This window comes from Psittacula echo (genome assembly GCF_963264785.1).
Source record: "Psittacula echo genome assembly, chromosome: 2".
NCBI lineage: Eukaryota > Metazoa > Chordata > Aves > Psittaciformes > Psittacidae > Psittacula > Psittacula echo.
In genome coordinates, this window is record NC_137737.1 from 25,789,560 (window position 1) to 25,811,864 (window position 22,305).

Below are 22,305 nucleotides of genomic sequence, written 5' to 3' on the forward strand. Positions count from 1 at the left end.
ATACACTCATTCCAGATGTTTTTGTTGTATTTAATCTTGTATACAAAAAGCTGAATAACTGTGATCTGGAAGGGCTGGGAATTTGAGGAACCACAATGGACCATCACATCAGTTCAGCACGAACAGCTGTAGCAATCTTAAAAAAATAAGGTTTCAAAAGAAATGCCAGCACTGGTTTAATCCAAGTGAAACCAGATGATGACATTTCTTCAGTTTGGACCCATTTAGCCAATCTTGATGCCTACGAATTCACATTCTCCATTTCTCAATCAGATACGAACGGGGACTTTCTTGTGATGGTGGTGAATGTTTTATTATAGTCTTATCAATAAATTACTCCTCTGAAAAATGAGTTTTTCAGAACTAAAATCTAATCTGGAAGGGCTCAATAAGTAACAAGATGAACTCAGCCATGCAAACAAAATATTACTAAGTTACTTTAGCATGCCCTGAAGACTTACACAGTTCATCTTGGCTTTTTATTACTATTTTGGATTATTTCTGTTACACCCCAGTCTCCGGTACATAGCTGTCTTCATTCTGATGCTAGAACAGGATCTTTGGGTGCCCTTATGCTTGTGATCCTTGTCTTTACTTTATAGCACTGTAATAAAATAGCACTAGCGTACAGTGCTCACTATAGTCTACACAACTGGTCAATGCATTGACACAAAACTTCACAGAAACTGAGTTTATTGCTCCCAAAAGGTCTAGCTCCCAACTAGCACCATTTGTTTTCTCTTCAGTACCTCTTGTGATGTTTATTAAAGTAACTTTACTGGGCTATGTTGCACATAATAGGATATTCAGAATTCCATCTTGACCTTTGCAGCAGTATCTAATACTGCCTGGAAGATAACCAACCAACATTTTCTTTGTATATACAATCAGCATTCTGAGCTTGCACCTACTTGTTGACAAATGCTTACCAGTTTCAATTTACATACATGAAAACCTAAAACCATTAAGACATCTGGAAACAAGCATTACTGTATTTTTAGTGTATTTTGGATGGTTTAGCTCAACTTATTAATTATTCTTGACTTCCAGGGCTTCATTACACACAACTTTTACAAAAGCATCATGTTTTAACATTAATTGAGGGTAACATTTAGGATTTATTTTTATTGTGCAAACTTAAGCAATAAATTTTATTAGTACAATGGGCTGAAAAAGGAAGGGATATTTAAAACAATATTCACATTCAGTGTACAATTTTTACCCTTGCTTCCATCTTTTGATGTGGAATCTAGAATTCACATCAGTAAGTGCTATCTGAAAATACCAATAGTTTGTTTCACCTTTTGTTATTTGGAGGGGATTCAGAATATTCTTCTGAAGTAGGTTTTTATACACAGCTAAAACAGCTCTTTAAGTTGATAAATACAAATTAAGACATTGAAAAGGGTGAAAAAACACATACTGAAGGCATCCACCTAAACGGTGATAATTTATAGCTTATATTAAAAAATACCATTGATATTCTGATCTTCCATTTTGAACTCAAGATTTTAGCAAATAACCCAACATTTTGTTTAAAAATTCTGGTGTCTGCTAATTGAAAACGTAATTTAATTCAAGAATTAATTTTAATTAAAATCTTTAGCTTGTCAGGTATTAAGTGCTACCAGTCAAGGCAGTCACAAAGACTGTCTGATGTTTACATAGCAACATATAGATGAATATCTCCTTCAGAAATATTGCATTTGGCTGGGAACATAATCAGAGTATATTCTGAATATTTTAGGTATCTTTGCCTTCCAAGTCATAAATATGTGCAATAATTCATTACTTTGAGAGAAAAAAATGCACAGAGTTCCACTCAAGCTTTAAGACGGTGCAATTATTAATTCAAATTCTTTATATATAAAAGTATCAAGGACTCTTCAGTAGTCAATTTAATATTCAAAAGCAGATCAATAGCTTTATGTAAACTTGTTAAAAAACAAACCACCACGTAATTTGGCTTTAAAGTGACAAAGTATTTTGCTTAATATAATTTACTAAGCATGTGAAGAACTAACATCAAAATACAGTTTCAAAAAGATGCAGAGACTGAGTTATCTCTGATACTGAAATACTCAGTTAAAATAGATAATTAAATAATCTCCAAAACACGTAATTATAATCTGTTACAGTGTTATATTGTTCATTCCAGTAACAATCCTTCCTATAAGGAGGTTGCATGTTAACTAAAATACACTAACCTATAGTAGTTCCCAATTAGAGAACTTCAATATTCTCCCTCCGCTTCTCCTCTGCCCCAAATTTACTAAAATGCGGACTAGGTTTTCTACCTAAAGAAAAAGGGAATGCTGCTCACTATCCATATGGCTGTCTAATCAAAATGTTGTCAACTTATCTACAATTGTTAGATTAGGCTAGTAACAAATCTTGCAGTAAAGTGTTAAAAATAGCTGGAGAAACTAACAAGCCATCTTCTGTGTTTTAAATCACTGAAATCTATATATAAAAATATTTAGGGAAGCATGAGTGCTGGTGACATCACTGACTCTTACAAACTGAACCTTCTGTGAAAGCTGCACAGATGGAAAAGATGCCTTGAGATAAATGGAAATAAAATCCAACAGAAGAAAAAATTCCTAATGCTGAGCTCCAGTTCCTTACAAACTAACACACTTATTTCAGTGACAGACCCTGCTCATTATTTTGGCCCTGTCCTCCCAAAATCAGCTTCATAAGCTGTTATCACTCCAATAATAATGAAAAAGAAACAACCCACCCTCTTAAAATATGGTATACGGAGTTCTGGATTCCAAAAATAGAATATATAAGCCATTTCATATTCTTGCTATGAAACATCAACTAAAAACCATGAATATTTATAGAAAAACCAAACTGCATTTTATACATTGCATCTACATTGATACAGTTCTCTGTGTTAGTGGAGAATTCAGCATTTTTAGAGGTGAATTCAATTGAAATTTGAAGAAAATTACTTAAAAAGTTACACGTAATTTCATATATGACAGGCCAATAATCTAAAGACCAATCCCAAACAAAGCTGTACAAAGTTTGCTCATGCTCCATCCCTGGTGGTGTATGCGCCATCCCTGGCGGTGTTCAAGGTCAGGCTGGACAGAGCCTTGGGTGGCATGGTTTAGTGTGAGGTGTCCCTGCCCATGGCAGGGGTGTTGGAACTAGATGATCTTAATGTCCTTTCCAACCCTAACTATTCTATGATTCTATGATTCTAAGTTTACTTCAAATCTCCCCATCTCCCCCCCCCCCCAAGGCACTCAGTGGTTTAAGTATGCAAATGGCTTCTTAGAAGAAACAGTGTGCAAACAGAGCCTGTTCCATTAGCTTCAGGTTCTTTAGTGATTTCCTAGACAGTATTGTTATCAGATGTTATCTATGGCATGACTTTCTAAAGAACAGGAGACAGTCAGTCCACAGAATCACAGATATCTTTCACTTTCTGATTGAAGTCTTCAGGTTGATCAGCATACACGTAGTGACCTGCACCAAGGATAGCCTAGAGGATAAAGGTGAAGAAACAGGTCAGATTCACAAGAATGGAATATGGAAATAAATACTGACATATGTGAAGAGCCTGACTTTTACACATTACCTACTTTATATGGTATTGTTTAAAAATATAAATGTCAGAACTGGTACTGATTTCCTGCACCCACCCTGTGTTAATGCAGTTAGCACAACTGCTGCCAGGAGGTGGTATTGTACAGCCTAAAAAGGACTGTAAATGTAAGGAAAAAGCTTTTCAAGTTCTGTTGAAGGAACTTCCCTACACAGGAAGAGAGGGCAAAACTACTGCTTATCCAACTGCACACCACACCCTGTTGAAAAAACTCAACACTATTCAACAAGTCACTGCAAAACAAACCCAGGAGAACATGCTTTACATCAAACTACTGATTCATCTTCACCCCCTTTATTCTGCACTCAAAGAGTTCTGCCAGGTTGCTCTCTGGTTCTGTGTTTGCATTAGAGCATCAAATCATTTGTATTCTCTTACTATAAAAATGATCTGGAAGAAACTAAAGGAGGGACTACTAGGAAAAATTAAGAACTCAGAAGCTTAAATTGCTGGGGATCTTGTAGATATGTGGAAGCAGATTTCAGTCCTCTGAATTAATGACTACTATGTTATATAGGGACAAGTAAAATCCAAATGATGACATATGGGGGAGGAAAACCTCACATTTGTGACCTGGATTATTTCACAGCAACCACGTAAAGGTTAAAGGCTTAAATAACCACACGCAGGGGTGTTTCACTATTTCTATCATTTACCATTCTTTGCCAAAACTGGTATGAAGCAAGCCTTCACCATAACGTACAGCAAAGGTACTTCACCTATTTTGTTTCTATTTTATATTCAGTCCAAGTATTTGTATTTAAATCTATTTTTCCCCTCCCTCCATTAAAACAGTCCCTCTTAAGTCTCTAACTGAAGCCCACAGAAGTATAGCTAGGTTATTGTGTTAAAAGCACCCACAAACTCAAAATCCCTAAAAATTAATTAGAAATAAACACACATAGTAAACCCCCAGAACCTATGCATTGTACCAAGGATGGCACTGCTAGTACCTCAGCCTCATGAGAATCCTATTCCACCTACAGAATTTCTACCACTACGATTTACCTTTTAGAATCTGTATTTAGCTTGACAAAATTTTAACCTGGAATACAATGACGCTTTCCACAGTTCCTTCTAAAAACCACTGACCAGAGTGGAAAAATCTACCTGAATGGTACATGGTTTTCCTAGAAAAAGTCACTCCTTTACTGTGACTTTTGTTACAACTTTCTCTCTGTTTAAGCAGTTAAGAGTTTTTCGGTCTGGATGTCAACACTTGTGCTCTTTAACACGTGTATATAGTTCAATAATGCTATATCAAGGAAAAAGAATTTTACTTGAATGATTTGTTGTAGTATACTATCAACATCATATAATGTACATTTCTGTCCGGGTAGATCTAGACATCAGTAAGAAGACAACTGGTGTATTCAAACATTTTATCATCTCATAGGGCAAGTATAGGCATATTCAATTACCACGTCTGACTGATGTGACGTGTGAAGAACGCTTTTAGATGCATTTGTTTTTATAGAAATCAACAAAAAATGCAGTGTGCACATTCTCATCGTTGCAAGTACACACATTTTAAATGATAATGCCATACCTCTAAACAAAAATGTATTAGCTAGGAAGACAACATTAAGGATTTTTTTTAATGACTAAAAGAAACACATTCACAAGAACCTAAGCACCAGGTACACTCTCTGAGCAGAGAAACAAAAGCACTATACAGACAGATTAGAACAGTTTCTGAGACCCTCCTCACTATGTCATGCATATATGCAGATATTAGGACTGCTGTGGTTTCAAACACAGACAAGTGCCCAGATACTTACCAGTGACCACAGAAACTAGTTGTATTAGCACACTGTAGAGCAAAATATTTTATATAGAGCAGAAAAATGACCTTGCTCAAAGATCTAATTTAGCTTCTAGTACTACAATAAGTTTCCTTCTTACTCTGGGAACTCAATACTCTTCTGTCTAGGTTTTCTCTGATCTAACACTTGTTTTCTTTCTTTTTCTGTTACAGAAAACAGAAGTTATTACCCCAGGCTTTAAATCAAACGGCCAGCATTTCCACAGCTGGTATAAAACCACAAAGATATCGATTTAAAGGAATCCACACAACAAAAAACAACTGCTTTAAAAATCAACTTACTATTGTCTTCACATATGAATTTGGTCTCAGAGACTGGATAGTGCTGCCAGAATTGCCATCTATACATGAACGTGCTCCATAGACCACAGTGATAGGAATGTCTTGATCCATTTGTGGAATCCGTTGCAGCATCGGCCTTTTTGCCCATCCATAAGGGATCGTCATATTCTTGAAAGCTGTTTCACCACTTCAAGGCATTCAAAGGGGTAAAAACAATTAAATTTCCATTGGATATGCCTTTTCTCTGCTTTTTAGTAACAGAGTGCAACAGTACAAGAAGCTGGGATTTTTTACTATTAAGAAATACACAAAGTTTGCATGTAATTTTCAATGTTTTTACAGTGACTGATAACACTTAAAAGAATGAAAGTCCTTGTTTTTGTAAGGTGGTGTTTTTTTTTAAGAAATTCCCTACAAGTTAAACAACTGTGACATTTTTTAATTCAAAATTAGTGCCCAAACTCTCAGAATTAACACACAGATAGTCTAAAGAAATAAAGAATTAGAATAACTTTTACACTTACTAGTTTCTGCAATCCAGAAAAAGTGCATTGCTATTTTTTTCTTCAATTAATACAGTTAAGTGTTACTGTTTCAAGAAAAAAATAGCATGCACACAGTTGCCGTGGCCATTGGAGGGAGTAGCAGGCACTCTGTAAATGAGGGACAAGACTTCAAAACATACACTGGGAAACTGATACTCACCTGGGTGTCTGTACATTGCAGTGATAGATATATTCAGCAACAGTGTTATCATCAAACATTGATGAATACTTTCGTTTGAAATCTGGCCTTAAGCGCTGAACAAGGCTTAATCCTGTTAAATCAGAAAACGTTATTAGTAGGAATTAGTATAGACAACTTTATCAGATGGCCAACTTTTCATTACAACCCTTCAAACTCATTTTCCCTTGAAACTCAAGGCTAAGATTGATGACTTTTAAGCCTATGTTTTGTTTCACCACTTGCATGTCTTAGGAAAACATGATGGCACTGCCCTCAACAGGCATGAAACATAAATATTCTTAAGGATTTTATGCTGCACCAGATGAGGGGCAATTCAATCCCACTGAACACATACAGGGAATGTTTGAGAAGAGTCATTGCAGCAATACAAGAAATACGCAAAGGGGACCAGCAAAAGAGCTAAGCAGAGTATCCTTTTGCCATCAGTTTACCATGATAGACAAAGAGATAGACAACAGAATAGCAAAGGCATATAGAGCCTTTGGAAAACTTCATAAAAGAGTCTGGTGCAATAAACACCTGAAGAAAAGTACAAAGATTAGTGTCTATAGAGCCATTGTACTGTCTACTCTTTTATATGGGTCTGAATCATGGGTTATCTACTGCCATCACCTGCGATTCCTCAAATGCTTTCATCAGAGCTGCCTCTGTACAATTCTGAACATCCATTGGACTATGTGTCAAATGTTACTGTCCTTGAACAGACAGGGGTCACCAGTATCAAGGCTATATTGCTGAAATCGCAGCTGCACTGGGCAGGGCACGTCTCTAGGATGGAGGATCACCGCCTTCCTAAGATTATGTTTTATGGTAAACTCACCACCGGTTACCACAAGAGAAGTGCCCCAAAGAAGAGATATAAGGACTCCCTGAAACAATACCTCAGCCTTGGCCATATTGACTACCACCAGTGGTCCACCTTGGCCTCCAATCTTGGAGACACACCGTACATAAAGCTGTTGTCTCCTTTGAGAATACACACAGAATTAGTCTCAAGGAGAAAAGACAACATAGAAAAATCACGCCCCGCCTATACCACCCAAGGAGACCTTTCACTGTGCTTTTTGGAACCGGATTTGCCTATCCTACATTGGCCTTTTTAGTCATCAGCGCGCTTGAAGTAAGCGTGGGTAAAGCCCTTCCCAAATCTTCGTTTGCGAAGTCAGGCCATGATTCTCACATAATACTAATACTGTCTTTCTCCTCGTTTTGGGAGGAGAACTGGGAGGGCCAAAACCACCCCACTTTTCAGAATCAGAAGCCACTGCTGAAAAAGCTGGGCTGTTTGAATTCCTTAGTGAGTCTGTGCTCTCCTTTTACAGTCTTATTTTGAAGCTAGCTCCTCTAACTAGTGTTGAGTTGAAAGAACAAAAGTCTATGCTGAAAAACAGGTGTAGAAATCTTGACATTAGTGTAAGACACAAGAACTGGTATAAATCAAGAGATTTAACCTAGGAAAGCCATTATCCCCATGCTCTCTTAACAGCCAAATTAGAGAAGCAGGTCCCTTCAATGGCCAGTTCAGGCCTTCTAAAGTTAAGCTCCTATTCTGAATCACTTCTTTTAAGGAAGAAGCCTCTCCTATTTGACCAGATGGATCTTTGGGACAAGCACCTCACCACAAGCCTAATCTTAACCTAAGAATATTATTCATCCTTGAAGAGACAGGCTCACATCTTACCACTTGGGTTTATCAACTGAAAATACAACTATAGAATGATTTGGATTGGAAGGTACCTTAAAGACCATCTAGTTCCAACCCCCCTGCCATGGTCAGGACACCAGGCACTGGAAGGCTGCTCTAAGGTCCCCCCAGAACCTTCTCTTCTCCAGGTGAACAAGCCCAACTCTCTCAGCCTGTCTCCATAGAAGAGCTGCTCCAGCCCTCTGAGCATCTTCCTTCTGGCCCTCCTCTGTACTTGCTCCAACAGCTCCATGTCCCTCTTGTGTTGGGGTCCCCAGAGCTGACATAGGACTGCAGGTGGGATCTCACAAGAGTGGAGTAAAGAGGGAGATTCCCTTCCTCAACCTGCTGGACACACTTCTTGTGATGCAGCTCAGGACATGGTTGGTTTTCTGGGCTGTGAGCGCACACTGCTGCATTGTGTTGAGCTTCTCATCAATCAACACGCCCAAGTCCTTCTCCTCAGGGCTGTTCTGAATGAGTTCTCTGCCCAGCCTGTATCTGTGCTTGGGATTGCCCCAACCCAGGTGTAGAACCTTGCACTTGGCCTTGTTGAGCTTCATAAGGTTGGCATCAGCCCACCTCTCATGCCTGTCAAGGTCCCTCTGGATGGTATCCCTTCCCTTCAGTTTGTCAACCACACCACACAGCTTGGAGGCATCGTCAGATTTGCTGAGGGTGAATCAATCCCACCGTCCATGTCACCAACAATGATGTTGAACAGTGCTGGTCCCAGTATTGACCCCTGAAGGACACCACTTATCACTGGTCTCCTCTTGGACACTGAGCTGTTGACCACAACTCTCTGCAACAATCAGCTGATTTCTTATCCACTGAGTGGTGAAATCCATGTCTCCAGTTTAGAGACAAGGATGCCATGCAGGACGGTGTCAAATGCCTTGCACAAGTCCAGGCAGACAATGTCAGTCGCTCTTCCCTTATCCACCAATGCTGTAACCCCATTGTAGAAGGACGCACGATTTGCCCTTCATGAAGCCATGTTGGCTGTCATCAGTCACCTCCTCGCTGTCTATGTGCCTTGGCATAGTTTCCAGGATTTGCTTCATGACCTTGCTGGGCACAGAGATGAGACTGGCCTGTAGTTCCCCAGTCTTCTTTTTTCACCTTTTAAAAATTGGTGTCATATTTCCCCTTTTCCAGTCAGTGGGAACTTCACGCTGTTGCTAATCTGTGCAATTACGGTGATGTCACTTTTTCCTACCTGTCCCTGGCCAAAGGCCTGGTACTATTTATGTAGACCTTGTCACAGTAATCTATGCTTTTGTAACCTTGAGATTAGACTGTTGCAACACACCCTTATGTATGCTTTAAATCCATTTAGAAAACTAATACAGCGCAAGAGAAAATAATTCCCTTAAAAAACAGTGATGTAAGTCCTAAAGCAATAAAGATTTTGCAAACATTCTGCAATTTGTTCTATTGCTTTTATTTTCTCTATAGAAAGTTAAATTGCAGGACTTCTGTCTTTTTCTGTCTGTTTGTTGTTTAGGTTTGGGGGCTATTTGAACACAATACAGCTGCATTGGACTAAGAGTACTTGGAAGAGAGAGACTAATTCTATGTCTTTCACTGCCATGAGTGTAAAGGTCACAGCATCCCCATTTCCAGTAAGTACGGGACCGAAAGTTACCAAACTTTAGAATTCACTTTCCATTTTGGTAAGAAGTGTTTTGCCTGTGGGTGCAATCACAAAACCATTCTCCTTCAGTGGGAATTCACAAGGGAGAACGAAACAAGGAGTCAAGGTACCTTGGAACAAATTCTGGAATGAAATCACAGTTATTCTTGTAACGTTTACTGAAGACACTGTCAATTGTGAGGTTGATGTTTTACATAGCGACTATGGAAATGCTAAAAGAAATACTAACACTGAAGACTCTTGAGTTCCACAAGAAGGGTGTAGTCACAGTGACATTACTGTTGTCCTGAGGAGTTTTCACACATTCAGCTCTAGGAATGGAATTCACAAATCCAACCTAAGCACCAAAGCCCCTCTACTGTGAGCCTCATAGGTGACTCTTCCAGTGAAGTGAAGGAAAACATGCAAATCAATTCACTGGAAACCACTCAAAGAGAAAGATCTCCTTGGATTCAGTCTCTCTCCAAGGTTTAAGTATCTGCCTGAGGGTCTGATTAAATATCCATGTGATACCACTGTGATATTCCAAAGAACCTAGCTCTCATTTAAATGACTAACTCATACCTCTGACCAACAGCAATTGGCTTTATAGCGAGGATCAGCCAGCCACACCTGCCCAGCAGCTTAAGCACATGTGCAAGCAGAAGAAAACCTGGGTTTGGTTCAGTGGCCTTCATCAGGTTGGGTTTGATGCCTACCTTGCAGCAGCGTTTAAACTTACCCTTCTCTAAGAACTATGCTTCACTTGTCAAGAATTGCACATTAAGTTAATGATGGAAAACTTTTTTTAACACATGGAGTGAGAAATAGAGGAAAAATTTTGAGAAGCATTGCCTTCCACATCAGTCTATGAGTGAGGCTAGGTTGCGGATACCTTGCCAAGATGGGGTCTGTTTCTGCAGCACAGTTTTAGCTGCATTTGCTTGCTAAGGGAGACAACCTCAGCTTTGACCTCTTCCACATAGATGGATCTGTGCATGCACTTTTTTTATTGGATAAAAGACATTACATCAGTGCATCGCACTAATATGCTTCAGGTTATTTTAGCATTTTACTTTAAAAAAAAAATGGTTTGAATGAAACACGCTGCTTGTCTGAAAAGCTGATATTGTCACACACCCCAAAACAATCAAATAGATCAGCATATTAAAATATATATTCTATAGAAAGAGATTTAGGACACAGATGTGGTTTAAAAGTAAACAAAGTCTAGAAATGTGACTAGTTTATCTTCAGACTGAGCACTAAAAATGATGAAGAGGCAGGTTAATTTTAACGTGTGAGGGGTCTGAAAGGTATCTTTTTCCAAGCCTCTCTAGCAGATACCCCTGTAGTACAGAGAGTAATAGATAATCTCCCCATCAAATGTGATGACTTTTAAGATTTGATCATACCCTTTTCCCCACATAAAGTAAAACAGCAGTCATTGGCCACCCCTACCTAGTCCCAGTATTAGAATATATAGAGTTTAGCTAACATCTCTTCACTGCTGTTAAAGAAAAGTAAAAATATGCAGACTAGACTGCTACAGTAATGCTGAACACCAGTGAGTCCCACAGAATTTGTTAAGAGAATGAATAACAAGAAAATGGCTAAAGGAAAGAACCCAGTTTCAATTTAACTTCTTTAAACTCAGGCCAAAGACAAATGAGTTTACAAAGACTTAAAACGTTACCCAAATCTGGAAATCCTGTCTGTCCATCAAACTGCAGTTGGAAGGGAAACTAAATGGGCTGTGACTAGAAGCAACCAGAAAAACCTTTTCACATTCATGTCTCTTTGTCAGGCTTTCCCAATAGATGTCCACGTGATCTGTCTCACAATAACTGCAGTATAGAATAATATATTGTAGCTTGCTATAAACTGTCATACTAGTATTTGTAATAGAAAGAACTCTTGTTCTAGAGTTCATCTTTTTTCAACCCCTCTCACTTTCTCCTTCAGGAAAAAAACATATGGGCTTGCAACAAAACTTATCTTCATGTGGTATCTGCCTCATGTTTATGTTTAATGAAAACAAAAATCATATTTAAGAGTAACTAAAACTCACCAAAGGGTCCTGCTATCCTCAGCCCAGCTAAAGGATTAAATGGACTCAATATAGCTCCTAGTGCTTTGATCCAGATTGGAATTGGTCTTTCGTGTTCAGCATTGTCAGGCCTCTCTGGAAAACCCCATGGCTCCACTAAGATAAGATGCTTGACCCTGTTGGCACAAAAAGTTCAGAGGTTTAGAGTACATTATTTTTCTTCAACTGAGTGCAACAAAAATGTATTATCTGTGGACTTTGCAACCTTAGTCAATTCTATCATAGTGGCTTATTACCAATGTTTCCGATTCATCAGTGGTTTTGCTTTCAGTCAATAATTAGATTGACTAAATCGTAACTAATCATATGTAAGAACAGCAGAAACTTAGAAGCTCATGCCACAGAGAGAAACTCAGTATTCAATGGATACCAACTGTCACACACATTTGAGAAAAAGGCCAGTCTTGTTTCTATTTTTAAAAATCACCTAATCTATATGCTCAGTCAATATTATTTGCAGGAGCAGTTTAATTTGGGAAGAAAGAAGGTAACTGCGTCCGTTTCATTTAAGCAAACTTGCTAAGTGTCTTTCTTCTGTAAGCCATGTAAGATCTTCGTTCTAAGAATTAAGGCAATTTATCTGAAGAATCATCTTATCAAAGTAAAATTCGAACTGAGAGAGGGAGAGCAAAATTAGATGTTTCCTAAGTTTACTGATTTTAGGACATTAAAGAAATGTCAGAGAGCCAATTTATAAATTATCACTCAAAGGAATCTCGCTACAGACAGAATAATAGGAATCTCCAAGCACACGCAACTATGAATGCGAGTCCCCCTCAAGCAAAAGTTCTATTTTATCTTGATAGATTAGAATCGTCTGTTTAATCCCATAATAACACCTACTGTCCTAGATACTGCTGATTTCTGAAAAAGTGACTCTTAGCTAGAGTTTAGTACATTTAAGGTGATTTTCCATGCAGCTTCATCATGTTTACTTTCTTCTTCATGACTTCTTCCTCTGTCAAAACCGTGAGATTAGATATTTACTACAGCAGAGTTCTTAGTGCCTGAAATTATGTCAGAAGTGATTCCAAAGGCTATTTCTGAACTATAATCAGTTGGGAAACCAAAAGTCTGGGCTTGAAATGAGTGGTTGAAAAGGATTAACCTCTCAAAGATGCTTCTTGGCTGTCAGCTCAGACACGAGCGTATCTACACACAGCAGCAAACACCAGTGGTTAAGAGAGGAGAGGGTAGAATTTAACTATAAAACCAACACGGATATATATACAGTATATATATTTAACTATAAATCCAACCAATTTAACTATGAAACCAAGTTAGAGACTAAGGAGAGCAAGCACCAAGGAGCCACTCAGGAAAGCCGCATATTCTGTGCACAAACTACAGCATTAAACATAACACAGCAAACACATGGATAAAATAGAGTAAGCTTTTTTTCCCCCCACGTTTCCTTTCTTAATACTTTCCTTCCTATTTGGCATTTCTCATTTTGGTAACCAAGCCTAACACATAACCCAGGATAACGGGAAGTTGATAATGAGAATAATTCCAAAAGTAATAGTCTGAAGTTGCAGTATTTGAAAATCACAACACACCACCACCTGGAGATAGTTTAAATGGGAATCTTTTTGGATTATTAACCTCAGGTGTCCCATGAACAACTTGGTACAACATAGCAAATTAACGGATTCTCTCAGCTGGGAGAAACAGATCTGCTTTCCTAACATACGTATACAGAATCTCGTAAGCCTCTAATGCATTGTTAGCTAATCCGACTGAAAGCTGTTCTACATTTAACACTTGATTCAATGATGCCTTAGGATCCTAAGAGTCAGTTTGCTATTTTGATGGTATTTTAATTTCAGAGAAACATTAGTAATGGGAGAACACAATCTGAAACACCCCTAAATTAATTAACCCCAACATAAGCACAGTGAGACATGAAAACAAAGTGTCCCATTTCATTTTAAGTCAGCACAGGGCAGAAAAACTATCCCATCCCACAGGGGTAGAATAGCACCATTTATAGGTACTTCAGAGAGAGGGCTAACAAACTTGGAAGTGGTTTCGGCAAGAAACTAACTACAGTTAACTGAAAGTTGGTTTATGCCCAAAAGGATAACAGGCTTACATCCCTAAAGCAGAGGACTGCATTTCTTCATTGCACTTCTGCATTTAGTCACACACGTACTTTAACCCATCATTTCCAGCCACGTGTACCAGCTGTCATCCACTTGGAAAGGAAGAGGTAAAGTGTTTTACCAAAAAATTATTTCTTTCATTTTTTTTTTTAAATTTCTTTCCAAATCTCCAATTGAGGAAAAAAAAAATTATGTGAATATAAAAGAATACGATAGGTTTTGTACAATACAGAATCTGCAATACAATGTGGAAAGCTAAACATGTTCACAGTTTTTCACAAGAGTCCACTACGTGTACCTAAACAAAAGCAAAGTCCCTTTTTGATACTGCAGGACCTCAGTTCAGTTGGTGGGATCCTAGCTCACCAGGGGCTACATAACCAAACTGTATTTAAAAAAAAAAAAAAAAAAAGACAAAGAAAGAAAGACAAAAAAAGAAAAAAAAGGAAAGAACAAATTACTAGTTTCAAGGGAAAAAATGGATTAGCTGCTGGCCACAGTATTGTCCAGAAAAAGCTGATGAAATATAATTACAAGACTGCTGCAGCTGGGTTGTTTTGCAAAGAAGAAATACGAAGTGGCATACAGACAATTTAAATGAAACAGTCACTAAAATAATTTTTACATCATCATGCCAGCACCAGGCCAACTGCTAGCGTATAGGCATAAATTACCTAGGGGAAGTACTTTCAAAAGTTTCAAGGTAATCCATAATAAAGAGAAGTTTGGCAGAAACTGGCCCATTTTCCCTTCACAGACCTATGTTTGATCAGAGATGTCACAAGTATTCACCCATAAATACAAACTTTGTTATTTCCTCTTATAACGTATCAAGGGGGTACTTAACACAACCAAAGACAGAAAAGTACTCAGGAAAGCATGTTTACCATATGTACTCATTTGTACTCACCCGGGAACAAAACATACAATAAATGTTTCAGGCTTAAAATGCACTATTAAGTTTCTTTAACTTAAAGATAAAATTTACTAGAAGATAATCTATAAAGAGCCTGATGAAATAAAATCTGTGTTGAAATCACTAGTCAAATACAGAAAAGGAATTCTTTCATTCCTTTATTTTCACATACCTTGATGGGTATTTTAATGAGTAAGCAGCAGCCAGGAATCCACCAAGGTTGTGTCCAAGCAAGATAATTTTTTCTAACCCTACCTCCTTTCTCCATTCTTCTATGGATTCCACAAACTGATTTTCTGCTTCCTGAGCATCAGTGTTGAAGTGTGGTCTACTGCTCCGTCCAAATCCCAAGAGGTCGAAAGCATGAACGGTCCTGTTCTCACAGAGGTCTTCAAAATTTAGAGCCCATAGTCCAACACCTCCTCCAAACCCATGCAGGAGAACAAGTGGAGTTCTATGTGAGAGCTCCGGAGAGAACGACAGCGTCCATATTTTATTTCCATTAGGTAGATACACATATCGTTTATCATATGTGCTTGCAATACCTGATGAAAGAGTACGAAAAAATGATGCTGCTAGACGTGCCAAATAAAACATAAAGTACATTGCATGGAAATCACTGTTGTAAATAGGAATTCTCTTTCAAAGGAGAGAGCCTACAATCAAATATCTAAATAAGTGAACAACAAAAATGTAATTCTAAACCTGTGTATTTCACCACAGTGTAAAAACTGTATTTAAAAACTTCTTTGAGAGTACTTACTGTAAATCTATAGAAAATCTAGATTTAAGATATATATTTATAATGTATATTTATAAATCTTATTAAAAACTAAAAACTTACATTTCAGCATTTTGTCCTCAGCCTCCTTAAGGTGTTGCAGTGATGTGGGACACCAGGCAGGAAGCCAGCTGAATAACCATCCTAACCTACAATAGGAATACATAATAAAAAATTCCTGAGCAAGCTGGTAGTTTTTTGCATCATGTGATGCTTTGCAGACATTTCTCCTGCTGCTCTTCTTAAAAGTACCCATCTGAATCACACGCCTTGCAGGACAAGAGTGCAGTGAGAGGGGGATCACTTTCTCCTGACTTTTATAAGGTGGTGTCAGGCTCATGGGCATTCTCCAAACAGCCTGCTGTTTCTCCACTGTGTGTTCCTTATCAGAGTGTACTTCATTTATCTCCATCAGACCAGGATTCTTCTGAGAACCTGGAGACATGAGCCCTCACGCTGACCCGGCAAGCCTGGCAGGATATACAACACAATCATAGGGGGTTTCCAGCCTCCTCTCAAGTTCCCTTGGAAGTCTGCCTGCATGTTACCTTACATGAACCTACTATTTCCAGAAAAGCATTAAATCATGCACTTGCCAGCCTAACCTCAACTGACTTATTCGCAAGGTAAATTTAAAAGATGAAAAATAAGCAGGTTTATTCTAGCAAAGCAAAAACCAAGGATCTTCGTTACTAACTTGGAAACAAACTACCAGAGGAAAACAGCACAGCAGTATCAGCTCCCCCAACAGAGGCTATTTTTCCAGCTGTCAGTTACTATCTTGGTAGCATTAGCTTGACCATGAGAGCAGGGGTAATGACTCAGCTAGCAGCATTGCCACCTTGACAGTGCCTCAATGGACACAGTAATCGTGTCCTTGGTGCTAATTTATCCCTTGTTTTCAAGACGGAATCCTCTTCTTCCCCCTCTTGCCTGTTTTTGAAGTGGCTCAGACTATTAGTGCAAAGGCTACTATTGCAGGACCTCAGACTATTCATCACAGGGAAGAGAATAAAGTCACTAAATTCACTAAAGAACTTCCTTTCTTTAGCGCTTTTTTCCCTACACTGAACGGCTTTTCAGTTAGTTACAGCATTTTCAGGACTGAACACAGTATTAGTTGTACACCAGTTAGTGTTAAATGACTATAAACTTGCTAATGTCCAAGTTTTTAACAACACATCAATAACAAATTACAGATCTGCCCACCAAATTCCTTACCCAAAAGACCTTCTCCCCACATTTTTGGGGGCTGAGCTACTCCAGCTGCATAGCTACTGAAGTTTATGATACAACAAGGGAGGTTTTCCAGGGATGCACAATGCAATAACAAGCAGCACTGTCCAGATTCATAGAAACATGTTAGGGGATATCAAGACTAGGAACGGATGGCTGCATGTCCTTCCACGCCACATCCTTGTGCAATCTAAGAATGAAGGAACTTGGCATCCTACAGAAATGGGCATCCAAGTGTTTTGCTTCCACATTAATCTCCACATTTAAAGGTAAGATTTTTGAAAGGTTAAAGCTGGCAGCAGTCAAAAGCAATTTCACCAGCAAGTAACTGTGACCTGAGGTTAACAGTATCACTAGGTATGGCCAATGTTATGAATTACTCTGGTAAACTTTTAAACAACAGCTACATCAACACCCTTCTGAGGTAAACTTTCTGCTAGTTCTATGTTTAATTAGGCATTTTCATTCATAACTTTGGGGTTAGAAGCATAGAAGACAGTCACTATTTCATCTAAGCCAAAACTATATGAAATGTTTCTTCTTGGCAAAACCACTGATCTAGCAAAGAAACTTCTTTAAAGAAATGTATAGTTGCAACATGCTAGCAAGACAGCACACAATGAAATAAAATCTACAGTTCAGTCCCAGAACTTTATTTCCAAGTCTTAGGGAGAGACCTGGATACTTAGGGAAAACATTTAGAAAGTTGTATCAAAATGGGAAAGTTGGAACAGATGCCCATTCTTTCTTGTTAGTTATTAGTACTGTTTATAAATACTGAATCATCATGTATATATATAGCTTGACAAATACAGTCAGCAAGCTGAAATGCCTAAAATAATGTTTGCAACTGAGTCATTTTGTATTCGCTGAACTAAAAGAGCAAGTGAAGAAAGCTTTCTGTCAAAAAAATGGTCACTTTCTAGAAACATATTTTATGAAAGAAAATGTTTAGTTCCCTATATTCAAGGCTTGATCCTTTTTTCCTCCCCTCCTTCAAAAAATGATTTACCACACTGTTTTCTACTTGTGGAGAACAACCAACTCCTTAATCTATTTGAATCTTTTCTCTGACAGGTTTGGAAGACTTGAGTGTGGCTGTATCATTTCTTTTGTATACCTTTGCAAACCGTGTCTTCTAAACGCACAGAAGAATGTGAATTGCTTACACGGCCTACCATTTTTATTTTTGTGATGTAAAGTTAAAACAGCTATGTAATCTCAAAAAAAAGCAAAGGACCTTTCAAGACTGTGCTCACCAACAATGGAGATAACAATGAGATAGCAATGGAGATGAAAGAAAACTAAAGATTTCAGCAGTAGTTTCACACTGTAAGGGAGCTACTCACTGCAAGAAGACACAGACCCCATGCTGCCCTCATCACCCACCACTTCTCAGATGCTTCATTTCCATCTTTCTTTTTACGTAAGAAATCTCAGCAGTGGAATCTTGTATTTTGAGAGCTTAGCTGCTTGCTGTATCAGAAAGTGTGAAATAGATATGGCAACTGACAGCCCAAATTTCTTTCATTTTTATACTGATTGCACATGTGGCTGTTACACATCAAATTACTAGTGGAATTTAACCTGTATATCTGTTTGTGGGCATGCAGTAACATAAACCAGTGCAAACATCCATGCTAAAATAAGCTATAATCAGTAGAGCAGAGCATGCCATAGAACGTTTCCTTGCATCTTCTCTCTGGAGTCAGCTACACTTTTCCACACTCCCCTCAAGAAGTTTGGAATACTGGAGGCTGCTGACCTGCCAAGCGCTCAAAGAAGTCACTCTCTCTGCCAACAGACCTCAACACTTCATGTTACACGCCTGGGGCAGGAGAACAGAAGGTGAGGAAAAGTCCCAGAGACACCCACTGAATAGCCTTGGATACAGAGAAAGTCAAGGTTATTGGTGTGAGGCTAGCAGTGAGACCATCAATAACCTATGCTGGCAACCAACAGAGTAATAAATAATGAAAACAAAAGAGGCACAGGCACAGACATCTGACAGTGTGGAGCTATAACCACTATGTGCAGGGACCAAGCCACCAGCCAGGACCTTAACATGTAGGCTGGCTGGGCCAAGTGGCCTGTTTCCCTGGGTCCAAGAATAAGAAAGGATAAAAATAACTATTTATAAATCGGTATTTAAAAATAAATAATGATTACTATCTTTGGACAGCCAAGAAGTAAAGGACAACTGAATATCATGTAAAATGTAACTAAAGATAATAGTGCTTTTCCTTAGCTGCCTCATTGTTAATTTGAATCAAGAACTTGCTGTAACAGCACAGCTTAAATTGCTCAAGGGTAACTTCCAAAAGAACTGAGAATCAAGTAGAGGCAAAGACCTAGTGAACCTGACCCACCCATCCACCTCCACTAACTAGGTGAAACTGGATGAAGAATGTGGCAAATAGATAACTCAAAAACTACCATTCTGCCAGCTAGATTAATCCTACTTATCTTGGTGAGAATTGGTAAAATATACGACAACTGACAGCTCCGTAGCCAGTTACAAATTTGACATACCCACAAAAACCTCATGAAAGCTTAGATAATAATGAAGAACTGAAAACATCCATTGTAACACTGAGGTATGCACTCAAACAGCGGTACAGTCTATCGATATGACCCGGCAGTGTGCACTTGCAGCCCAGAAAGCCAACCATATGCTGGGCTACATTAAAACAGGTTGCCCAGAGAACCTGTGGCTGCCCTATCGTTGGCAGAGTTCAAGGCCAGGCTGGACGACTTGGAGCAATCTGGTCTAGTGGAAGGTGTCCCTACCTATGGCAGGGGGTTAGAACTGGATGAGCTGTAAGGTCCCTTCCAACACAAACCATTCTGTGATTCTATCTGGTATCTGGCTTGTTAAGTGGATTTTAAAAATGAAACTTTACCATAAAAGAGGTTCAGCAGAAGTTGCTTATAACTCTATCTAGGAGATATAAATGTACATACATGGAGCTCACTCTCTCACTTTTCAAGCTTACAATTTACTTACATTAGAATTATATGAGCGCATGGCTTATAAGATATATTAAGTTTAAATTCATTCAACAGAGACATCTTTCCATGTACACCACCAGTGTTGAGCTAGCTGTAATAACCCATGGAAACACTGCTTGGCAAAAAAACAAACCAAAATAACCTGTAAGCAGCAAAACTCCCCTAAATCAGAGCAAATGAAAGCAACCAACACTATTTGTTACATGATGATTTGTCAAGAATTGCTGACCCACTGAGACAGGATGTGCAAAGATCTTTCTGCAGTGCTGAGTATAAAACTGGCTTTTCACTAAGAATTTTGAAGTTAGTACGGTAATCAAAACTCCCACAATAGGCCAAAAAACAGATGTTGAAAGGAGCACCAACGACAGAAGTGTGGAGAATACACCCTCCTGTTATGAAGATTATCTAGCCTTACAAACAAATGATATCAGTAAGGACGGCAGAGCTCAAGGTATACAACAATTACACAGTAACTCACAGAGGATTACAGGAATGTAACTGACTGCACAAGCAACAGAGCTGCATGTCTATTGCTGTCTTGCTCTCAGTGGACATATTTAATATTTCTAATTGAATTTTTGCAAACAGTGTTGCAAACTACCAAGGTTTTAGCTAGAGGACATGCTCCAAAACTTAAAAAGCTGAAACACTGGGTGAACTCACTTGTAAACCGTTTCAAACTTTATCTTTTACCATGAAATCTTGTTAGAACCAAGCTAATCTTTCAAAAACTCTAATCATCTCCCCTACTGACTCTCAGAAGTAATTCCAGACATTTATAAAGAAGGGAAATAAAATCAAATTGATGGAGAAAATTTGTTTTAGTGTTTCTGCCCAGCACCAAGAGGAATTGCATTGTGATTTTCAGGGCCATCCAGCCAGCATGGCAGTTATGAACATCCATCAATTAGAGCTAGCACCAAATTCAGGGAATCTTTGCATTATAACACGAAAAAAAAAAAAAACAAGGATAAGCTAATATAAAGCCTTCTCAGACTCTCCACTCTTGTTTCCATATAAAGTACTTTTGAAGTACTGTGTTAGCAAAGGAATTCAGAACTGCCAGTATGTTGAAATCTAAATATAGACATCATAAGGCTTACTCTTCTAAGGTCACACATAACACTATCACATAAAAACACTTACACAATTTACTTCAATGAAACTTGTCATATATTTAACTGCTCTACTGAATTGTGGTTATACTGCTCAGAATTTTACAAAAAAAAAAAAAAAAACAAACCACAATCAACCCTAAATACTTAAACATTACCATTAATTTCTAAGTAACACTTAGAGAAGATCAGTAATTAAAAGAATGGAGCAACCACCTGCAGGGAAAAGCAACTCAACCCTTTAAACTGTTATAGAAATAACAAGAATGGGCAAAACAGGAGCGAAAAGGACCATCAGACATTCAAAATGGGGCAAAAGGTCAACAAATTAAATTTAAGGGCAAAGTGCCAACATTAAATCTGTTTACTATAATGCTCTGAGTAAAGTCTACAGTTAACAGCATTTTGTATGGATGGATGTTTAAGCAAAATAATTACAGATACCCGTTATTTATTTATTTATTTATTTGTAAGAGGAACAGAAGAAACAAGTCTGTTTACTGAATGTTTTATCCATTTTCCTCAGCAGCAGCAATAGTCTACACAAAGCCTAGCAGGTAAGTGGGATCTGGTTTTCAGAGCAAATTCTAATTCTGCTTACTACACTTCAAGTTTACAAGTAATAACCTGAAACGATACTAAGCAAAAGAAACAGTCAAGGATGACACAATCAAGTAGAACTTTATGTGTCAAAATGTCAGAGAAAAGAGCATGTTTATATCTGGCTAATTCAGGCTAATGATAGGGTTAAGCCGGCAAGACCAGAATACTGACTGCTGTTTACATGACTATGGCAAAAACTAATGCTTTTTTACTAACATGTACCAGCAACACTACCATTACAAAACCCCTACTCTTTAAGTAAAGAAAAATATCTTTCTTTCCAGCATTCACTATATCCAAGTTCCATGTTGTTCTCAATTTACTCCCAGGAGAATTTCTCTTGAATGTAGATTGCTTATCAAATCACTGGGAAAGAAATACTTAGGAGAAAAAACACAATAAACCAATTTCAAACTAGTCTGTGAAAGAACAAGAAAACATATTTCCAAAATTCAGTAAATTGAAAAGCAAACCTGACGACTTGCAGAAGTGGCAACTATTTTCCATTCAAAAAAGTTTTTATATTATTATATATTGGTACGGCGTATCTCTGATTCAAACTGGGTAACATTTTTCTGTTTGGTAACACAGTATTAAATGACTGATAGTGATGAGAAATTTAAAA

At 38.1% G+C, this 22,305-nt stretch overlaps 1 protein-coding gene across 1 annotated transcript in view; it reads right to left on the minus strand.

Moving 5' to 3' along the window:
• Nucleotides 1–755: 755 nt before the first annotated feature.
• The window catches only part of ABHD5 (abhydrolase domain containing 5, lysophosphatidic acid acyltransferase), a 34,109-nt gene continuing 12,559 nt past the window's right edge, over nucleotides 756–22,305 (minus strand). The window contains exons 2-7 of the mRNA XM_080611930.1: nucleotides 15,775–15,860; nucleotides 15,103–15,475; nucleotides 11,871–12,025; nucleotides 6,435–6,546; nucleotides 5,730–5,916; nucleotides 756–3,499 (exon numbers count right to left, since the gene is read on the minus strand). Of these exons, the coding sequence (XP_080468056.1) occupies nucleotides 3,410–3,499; nucleotides 5,730–5,916; nucleotides 6,435–6,546; nucleotides 11,871–12,025; nucleotides 15,103–15,475; nucleotides 15,775–15,860 (1,003 nt within the window). The 3' untranslated portion in view covers nucleotides 756–3,409. The remainder of the gene's footprint in view (nucleotides 3,500–5,729; nucleotides 5,917–6,434; nucleotides 6,547–11,870; nucleotides 12,026–15,102; nucleotides 15,476–15,774; nucleotides 15,861–22,305) is intronic.